The 9,877-nt window shown below is 31.2% G+C and overlaps 1 protein-coding gene across 1 annotated transcript; it reads left to right on the forward strand.

Moving 5' to 3' along the window:
- Nucleotides 1–5,039: 5,039 nt before the first annotated feature.
- Nucleotides 5,040–9,121, forward strand: LOC134278698 (type-2 ice-structuring protein-like). The gene is made up of 3 exons (XM_062760991.1): nucleotides 5,040–5,112; nucleotides 8,365–8,458; nucleotides 8,744–9,121. The coding sequence occupies exons 2-3, from the start codon at nucleotides 8,437–8,439 to the stop codon at nucleotides 8,962–8,964; spliced, it is 243 nt and encodes an 80-aa protein (XP_062616975.1). The 5' UTR covers nucleotides 5,040–5,112; nucleotides 8,365–8,436; the 3' UTR covers nucleotides 8,965–9,121.
- Nucleotides 9,122–9,877: the final 756 nt, after the last annotated feature.

The raw sequence follows: 9,877 nt of genomic DNA on the forward strand, positions 1-9,877 counted from the left end.
ATTTTATTTTTTAAAAAAACCCAAGGAAATTTTTTTGGAATACTGCAAACCAACTTTAATTGGCATAGTTTTCATTCGCCATTTGCAAGTTAAGAATCTCTCTACGACAACTAAAATATCATTTATCTTCGTGAATATTTGCAAGTAAAAGAATATCGCAAAACATACAGAAAATAAGTTTGTTAACACTACAGTGTATAAAAATATATATTTGAACCATCTGGCATTTCTTTGGATTTTAAGATAATTAGTTAAATTCAAACTTTATTTTTTCGCTTTCGACTAAAATCAAAATCTACAGATCCTTTTTTACCCACATTCATAACGTGAAACTCTTTTTTTAAGGAAATGGAGAAATGGTGTTCACATTGTTTAGTTACATATCGGTCATATCAGACCCATAATGGCAGCAGATTAGATAAAGGTTTACACAAAAACGCACAATAAATCGCAATTTTATATACTTACATTTTTAAAGTTATTCCATCAATGCTTTAATTTTTTTTATTAATACAGCACCGACCGGACACAGCCTAACAGAAAGCGAACCCGGAGCGCACCCCGGTTCGCTCTCTGGGTATGCCTCGGGTTCGCTCGGGGTCCGCTAGGGCTGACCCCAAGCGAACCCATAGCGGACCCTGAGCGAACCCCAAATTCAGTAGCGGTCCCTGAAAGCGAACGCGCGTTCGGTATTTCTTTACAGAGCTGTCAATCAGGATTAGCGATTAACCAATCAGCGCGTCGACCAATTAAAATGGCATATTGATCTGTCCATTTGGATAAAAGATCGAATTTGTTAATGTTATTCGATATAAATCCAAACATTGTACATGCAAGCAAAGCTTGTGAATGTACAGTGTAAATCTATCATGATAATTAAAATACTATTTTATATTTATTTTATATTCTAATTCGATCTGTATGATATATTAATTTATTTTCTTTATTTTTTTAATTAGAGCAGTTAATAAATTATATTTCAATTTTCCAGTTTGAATGTTAAATTAATATTTACCTATTCATTTTCCTTAGTTCTTTTTATAATAGTATTTTAAGTCCCTTGATATAATATTGTTTTATTGAAGGACACATCACATAATAAGTGTCTTTATCATATCAGTTGATTAAATGTAAGTGTATATTGCAAGATGACAGAGTTCTTCCGCCGACAAATAGGTGCAGAAGAATGCCACATTTTATAAAATACAGATGTTTTATGATTTCATAAAGAGTAACGGCAGCCTTTTAAATTTTAAAACAGCAATTACTTATCTTATTATCACATCCTTTTCAGGAAGAAAGACGGTAGCATGAATTGACAACTGTTTATCAACTAAAATTCCTCCAAGTAAATATGGCTTGCAAAATGGGCTTGTAATTCTAAAATAAATAAATGAATAAATAAATAAGTTATATATATATATATATATATATATATATATATATATATATATATATATATATATATATATATATATATATATATATATATATATATATTAGGGATGTCAACGATGTACCCGGTTAATTTTTTTTTTCATCGAAGTATATATATCTATACTTACATACATTGTATATTTGGTTACTCGGATATATATTTTTGAATATTTCTTAGCTAATTTATTAATGCATCAAACAATCTGTTTCTAAACGTTATTAAAATAAAATAATAAAATACTCATTTTTGTAATCAGTAATAGGGTTTAGTTAAAACCTTCTAAATAAAAGTTATCGAGGTACAGTTTTATATACAACAAGTAATTTGTTTGATGAAAGACAAATCAGAAATGTCGTCTGCTATTCCTACTTTTTAAAAATTCAATTCCACCTATTCCCAAATATAACAATAGATGTTTTGATTAGTTAATTGGTGTTTACAGTAGTTTTAATTTCCGCTTAGATTTACCTGATTTTACCAGTATTTTGTACATTTTAATGGCTGAAAATAAATATATTTATCAAAAAAATATATATAAATTTAAGTTTACTTGAAATTTTTTATTTTAATCAATAAGTGTCATCCTTGAATGTGAAAGTCTGAATACTTTAGCTGTGCTTTTAATTGTAATTTTGTTCCATGTCTTACCGTGGTAAAGAACTTGGCTCAAATCAAAATCTGACCAATCAAAATATACAAATTAACATACAATTTCCAGTGTCTCATTTTAAACATCGTAAAGTACATTCTTTCCAATAATAAAGTCTCCTCTGAGATTTCATTAATTGCAAAAAGGCTTTGTGAAATAGCAATTTTCATGATTTTTCTGAAAATCTAAGTGGTAATTACTTTAAATTTAAATATATCTCCCTTTTCAAAATTTTTTATTTCTCATCTTGATATCTTGTGTCTGCTAAAAATTATATGTCATTATTAATACTTTTGAGAATTTCAAACAAATTATTAAACGTCACATAGGTGGCAACACACGACAAACTGTTTTACAGACTTTTTACTATTTTATAATTACTGTTTTCACAGTAATGAAATGTTTATTCAGCTAATTATTTGTTTACGCAAAAATTCAACCTACTCCCACGTGAAATTTTACCTTTTTCTACCCGATTTTCAAAAAGTGGGAATAGCTTGAATAAACCGCACTCGTTACCTGGCTTTTCTCACCTTTGGCTGTCTTCTACCCTTATTTTTTTATTAACTTTAATTATTTGTTTTAACTGAACATCGTTTAAGGTCTATTACGATTAAATAAATTTGATAATCTTGTTAATTCTGCGAGAAGACTTAAATTCTCGGGAAAAGAGACCTGGCAGATGATATTGCCCGCGCAATTGTTGATATGGTTGTGTTTGATTACCTGCCAATACAAATGGTTGAAGCCATAGGCTTAAAAAAACTTATGTCCATCATTGCACCAAACTACAAAATACCGTCCCATAATATTAGAAAATCTAGGATCGTAAAGTGTACTTAAACCGTAAATCCGCTCTGTTAGGCGAACTTGATCAAGTTCAAGTTAAACTGTACGACTGATACCTGGGGCTCGTAACATAAAGCTTGCTAAGTTTTTGACTTAAGTAGGGCCATTCCAAGTTTTTTCTATGTTTAGCGTCCGCGTGCGCCTTGGTTTTTGACACCCCATATAAGAAAAAACACACATCATCAGGAGTCCTGAAATTGATTAATTTAGTCGATTTTTTTTTTTATTTTGTCAATTTTTCCAAATAATTCTGTGCAATAAGTTAAATTGGGTGTTTTTTAAGCATTTAATTCCTTGTTTTTGCTTAAGAATAGATATTTCTTCTATTAAATCAGTTCAGTTAGATCAAATCATTTGAAAGGCGTCGTTTTTATGACTTTTAAGCCTGTGTTTTATGTTTTGGCTTGTGTGTTTTTTGCGAATAGGTAGGTAGGTTTTTGAAAGATGGGTGGACGCTAAACAGAGAAAAAAACCTTGGAATGGCCTAGGGTCGTAAGTACGGTTTAGGCACAATATATATATATATATATATATATAAACTTTAACATAAATACTAAGCTATATATATACTTATGTTAAAAATATTTCACATGAGTCAACCAATAGTTTTTGATTTTATATAGATATATTGCTAAATGTGATTCAGTTAGGGTTTTGATTAATTACATATTAAAGTTGACGTCCTTACCTATCGGTTTAAGTTATGTTAGATTAGTTTTCGTTTTAAAATTATAATTATGTTATAAACTATTCGGAATTTTGAAAACAAATACTGCACGGTCAGAAAGTGGCGAATTGTGGTTCATTGTAAATGTTCACGACAATTGTTTTATCACCTGAGGTGTTTTCAGTTTACGCTTTGTAACTCTTTTGTTTTGATAAATGTTCACTTACCCTGTTATTATCGCAGACAAGAATAATCGACCGCCTATTCTCTTGAAATTGAAACTCTAAAAAGTTCGATACATTTTGAATCTCCGCTATGTATAATGCCATGTAAGTCAGAAGCAAAAAATGCAGAAGTTTAATGATATACCTATAATCAAGGATACAAAACAAAAAATCGGGATATTTCTATAACCGAAGTCCTACTAATTTCAGACGTATCCCTAAAATCTAATTTTGTATTTACATGTATGCTGTGTTGTGCTGTGAGTGAAATTGGGATCAGTGATCACCCCACCCCACCCCCTCCCAACGAAAAAATAAAATTCTTAAATCATCGTCAAATATAGATAATTATTTTCTTTAATGCATAATATGAATAGAGGAAACTTTAAACATCGAAAGTCAACATTAAATAATTCTAAATATATGTACAAGAAAGTTAACATATACTTAAGTCACCTCTACTGCCCGCCTAAGTTTTGCTAAGATTGCCAAATCTAAGTACACTTCTAGTTACGGTCTTAAGTTTTAGACTGTACTTAAGTCCTACTTAAGCACGGTCTAAGACTTAAGTAGCCTTTATGTTACGACCCCCTGGACGTCAAACGCAACAAAGAATTACATTAAATTACAATATATGGAGTAGATTAATTTTTAAAACAAAAACTCTGTGAACCACTTATGATTTTATTTCTTGTGTTTATCTGATCATGATGAATAAATTGAACATAAACGATGTTATATTAAATTTCATCGGGCACGAAGTGTCCATCATTGTTACAAGAGAAAAACCTCCTATCAGAGCATGTGGTTTTATTTCTACAAGAGTTAACAATGTTTTATATTCAACAATTTACTTGATCATATCTATTTACACTTTTACCGAGTATATATATAAGTAACCGAGCATTAAAAATCGACCGATTTGACATCCCTTGTGTATATATATATATATATATATATATATATATATATATATATATATATATATATATATATATATATATATATATATATATTTATATATATATATATATCGAGTTTATACACATGTAAAACATGCGGGAGCAGTCTAGTGAATAAACTGCAAATCATTTCTCCATATGAAGTTCATGTATTTTATAAGACCAAAAGATATTTTAACGAAATTGATGATATTTGTTTATACAAAAGAAACAAAGCTATCTGAGTAACTTCAACATTTATTACAGGTTTCTCTCCCTGGAAAGTGTTTGGGAAATCCCAGTATCTACATGTCAAGAGAAACATTAGATGGCTAGACGCTCAGGTAACTATGTTAAACCAAGATGTTTAAATGTACACATGTATAATAATATTTCTTACAATCTAGTATAAGAGTGATGCATTTCATTTTTATCTAGGATTAGATGAAATATATGTAGATAATAAATGAACAGTATTCAAACTCAAAGTTCATTAAACAATACAAAATAGGAGCAGAGCAAATACGGACTTCTAAAACATTAGAGGTAGGATCAGGTGCCATGGAGGAGTGAGCATCTCCTGCCAACTGGTCACATCCGTCGTTAGCTCCTTGTCATGATTGGGAAATAAAATGTATTTAGAAAATTTTATAAAGGCATCTTGAAAAAGAAATGTTTTAAACTATGCTTTTTATATGACTTCCAGATTGATATAAGAAAAATTTGGCTTTTTCGTTTTTAAAAATGCTTAAAGCACTTTTCTTCCTGTATTCGGACATTACTTAAACAAGATTCTAAATCTGTTTTCTCTGATTAAGATACTATTTTACTGTTAATCTTTTAATTGCATAATCTTGACACCAGCTATTGGCTGGTGAAAGAACATCTTCAACATTTTTTTCTAAGAAGAAGAATTCCAATGCTATTTTTTCTTCCTTTTTACCTGAGCCCAAAGCTCAAGTAAGCTTTTCTGATCACAATTTGTCCGTTATCTGTCGTCGTCGTTGTTGTCGTTAACTTTTAACATTTTCGACTTTTTCTCAAGAACCACTTGGCCAGTTTCAACCAAACTTGGCACAAAGTAGCTTTAGGTGAAAGGTATACAAGTTTGTTCAAATGAAGTTCCATGCCCTTATTCAAGGGGAGATAATTCAGAAATAGTGAAAAGAACAAGGTTCACGTTTGCCTTATTTGGCCCTGTGAATTTCTCAAAAACTGAAACTGCATAGTTTTATTTAACAATGCATAACATATCATTTAGATTTTTGGTTACGGCGAATCTATCAAAAATGACGTCATTTTCTGGCTAGTCAATGCATTATGATGTCACCAAATGCGTCAATTTCCTCATATTCTGAAAAAATGTACAAAAACGGCCAATTTTTAAAGCTACTTTTTGATATTTGATATAGAGCGCAACCTCTAATCTAAAATTTGCAACTAGTAAATGAAGTGTTTCTGAGGATTAATGGACATTTTTTTATTATTTAGATCAGAGAGTGCGCTCATATCATTTTTCTTCACTGAAAGTACCCAATTATACCTGTTTACCTAAAAATTCAAGAACATTGCAATTTAATAAAGCCAGTTCTCCTAGACCTGGGCTTTTAGAAGAATTTTTTTAATAGGGTATGAAAGCACTAAGTCTCTATTTTATTTTAATGCTTCAAATAGAAAATCAAGTGTTGATCAATTTATTGGTATATCTACAAGGCCATTTTATGCATAAAGTGAACCGACTTCTTTGATGGTATGTTTTAAAAATCTTTTTCGCAAGAACCACTGTGCCAGGAAAGATGAAACTTATAGGGAGGCATCCTCAGGAAGTGTAGATTCAAGTTTGCTCAAATCATGACCCCCTGGGGTAGGGCGGGGCCACAATAGCCTATCAAAGTTTTACATAGAAATATTTAGGAAAATTCTTGTAAAATCTTCTCAAGGACCACTGTGCCAGGACAGATGAAACTTATAGGGAAGCATCCTCAGGTAGTGTAGATTCAAGTTTGTACAAATCATGATCCTCGGGGGTAGGGCGGGGCCACAATAGTAGATCAAAGTTTAACATAAAAATATATAAAAAAATTCTTTGAAAATCTTCTCAAGAATAGCAAAAGCGTGAATTATCATATTTTTCTGGAAGCATCCTCAGGTAGTGGACATTCAATTTTATTCAAATCATGACCCCTGGGGTAGGGTGGGGCCACAACATGGAATCCTAGCTTTACATAGAAACATGTAAATAAAATCTTTGAAAATCTTCTTTAAAGAATAGCAAATCCATGATTAGTCATATTAATATGGAAGCATTCTCAGGTAGAGTACATTCAATTATGTTCAAGTCATGACCCCTGGGGGTAGGACGAGGTCACAATGTAAGTTCAAATTTAAAGGGCAATAAAGCCACAGGTAGTCAAATATGCAAGCATTCTTAGTTAGAGTAGATTCAAGTTTGCTCAAATCATACCCTCTCCCTTTTACGGATTGGTTGGGACCACTTTTGGGTTTAAACTTTTTAAAAGTTAAACTGATTTCTGCTTTTTTTCCTAGCCACAATTCTCAGGTGAGCGATTTGGCCCATGGGCCTCTTGTTTTCTTTAATATGACATCAAATAAAACATGATATTGTTCTTACGTTTCATTTCAAATTTAAAGATATAATTAACACTATAGATTCAAAAGACAGTTATAACGGTAACCATATTTGAAACATGTATGCTAGTTTGTGTTTTATAGTTTTAAGATTTAATTTGCATTACAAGAATACATGTCAAAATGACGTGCAGAACATTATTATTGTAAGAACACGTGAAAATTATTGAATACCTAATGAGTTCTTCTTTCAACAGCTGACCTAACCAATAGGAGTTTTCGATTTTCGACTTATCTTAATTTTTATATTGCGTATATTGTAACATTGATTTAAAAATCGGACAATTACTACATATTGTAATAAAAAAGGTGTATGTTACGATATAATATTGATAGAAAATTCTGAAAATCAGAACAACTTTGTAAACAAGACAAAAACGCAAACCACAGGAAAAATCTAAATTTGGATAAGGTGACAAAGAGGGGTAAACATCTCCTGTTGATCAGTCACTCCGGCAATGAGCCCTCTATAATAATAACTTCTATCATCAACTTCTCCTATTTACGTAGCAGTTGCTACTATCACGTGTCTTGAATCTTTGTTATTAATATAAAATATGGGGAACACGTTCTTTTACAAACAATTTCAACAAACTCTATTGTCGACACCATTACTTTGTTTGCAAATACAATCTGCCGATAGGTTGCATTTTGACTGATTCCTTTCAAATAAGTAAAATTCTTCAGCGAGAAATTTCATAGTGATTTATCTAAAACGTTTCCGTTTTCTTCCTCTTATCGCAACTGATTTTTCGCAATTTCTGTTTAAAGAGTCTACACTTTGCTATTCTCGCAATTCATGGAAACCCCGTATATAAAAATGTAATATCCCAACTGATTTAATGATATCGAAATGTTTGAAGTTCCCTGCAAATATATCAGCGACTTACAAAAGAAAAAAAAAGAAAAAAAAACAAGGTTTAAAAGAAATGAATTTTTATCAACAGATTGAATGTCTAAAACTTGGGGCAAAATTAGCAGAAATAGAGACACTGGAAGAAAACATCTTTCTAAAGAACATGGCAAGGGAAAATGCTTATGGTAAGATCATTTTTGGTAAAGTACATGTATGAGGATTTCATGAAACAAAATATACACATGTTGATTTACCTTCTTGGTCATTATATGTAAATACAGTTGCTAAATTGTTTTATTCTACATTTTTGATTTAGGTTTTTGTCTGAATTTCCAACAAATTGCTAAAAGTGTTTTTTTTTCTTGCTTCAAATTGAGTGTAATTAGCCAAGTCTGTCATGAAATCATTTAAAAAGATTCTTAGACAAATTAAACACATTTAAAAAGAAACATAATTTTGATTTGTTAAAGGCAACACATTTATCGGAGGGACAGACGCCTACTCACAACACAGATGGAGATGGTCAACAACATTTAAAGCAGTGACGTACACTGACTGGGCACCGAACAAGCCTGATTTCTCGGAAGGCGATGAATGTATGTCTTTAACTGCTAAGTTTGACATGTCGTGGGATGATTGGCAATGTGATCGATATCAAGAAACCTTCATGTGTGAGCGGTTAATTGTTTGAACGCAAAAAAAGAAAAAAATTAACAAGATCTTGTTTGTATGAACCTAGCTAGGAAGATCTATATTTTCTGTAAATTTTGTTTATTTTAATATACATTTGTCGGATCAGATCTTCAATGTAATCAAAAGCTGAAAAATTAAATCTGTGCACACACTAACTTTAGTTTACTCATATCGAAATTCCTGATCTAGACTAGACGTGGTTTCAGATGTGTAGAAGCAGAAAACTCTTTCTCTCTATTTATCTCTCTGTTGTTAGCCTTCCTCGGGTTTAAGGATTGAGCGTGAAAATAGGGCATGATATTGCTTATAGAATAAGTGACAATAAGAGACAAAAATCAAATACAAGAGATAGAGAAATACTTCTACTGAATTAGCAAAGGTAGACGATGGAAATGCTGAAGTCAACATGTTTGAAAAAAAAAAATCCAAATAGGAAACAAATGTGGAAGACTCCGTGGCGGGTTTATTTGAAGAAACCTGATATATGAGGGTTGCCCCAAAGAGTCGTAGACAGGGAAAACAGTTTATTTTTTCTTTGTTGAATTAAATTTCTTTTCTTCTGATAACAAAAAGTAAAATTTTATGATCATGTATTTCAAATTTCATGATATCACATTTAATAAGAAAATAAAAAAAAAAATAAAGAAAGCATGAAAGTGTACATCGGCGCACGAAAGCAAGCGTAATTTACGTCTCTTATAACGTCATGATCCCTTTTTCTGCTTCACACGCGTCTGTTAAAATTCAATAATTTTTTTAAAAGTGAAAGACCACTCTAGACTAAGGGACTTATTCAAATTCACTACTGTCCGGTTTTTTTGTTGACATTGTTGTTGTTGTTGTTTTTTTAAGCAGATTCAAATTTTAGTCAAAATTTAGTCGAAAGATTGCCATACATTGTAGGTAGCAGA

The sequence above is a fragment of the Saccostrea cucullata genome, unplaced genomic scaffold, assembly GCF_032062105.1.
Source record: "Saccostrea cucullata isolate Sc308-1 unplaced genomic scaffold, CSIRO_AGI_Scuc_v1 ctg6093, whole genome shotgun sequence".
NCBI lineage: Eukaryota > Metazoa > Mollusca > Bivalvia > Ostreida > Ostreidae > Saccostrea > Saccostrea cuccullata.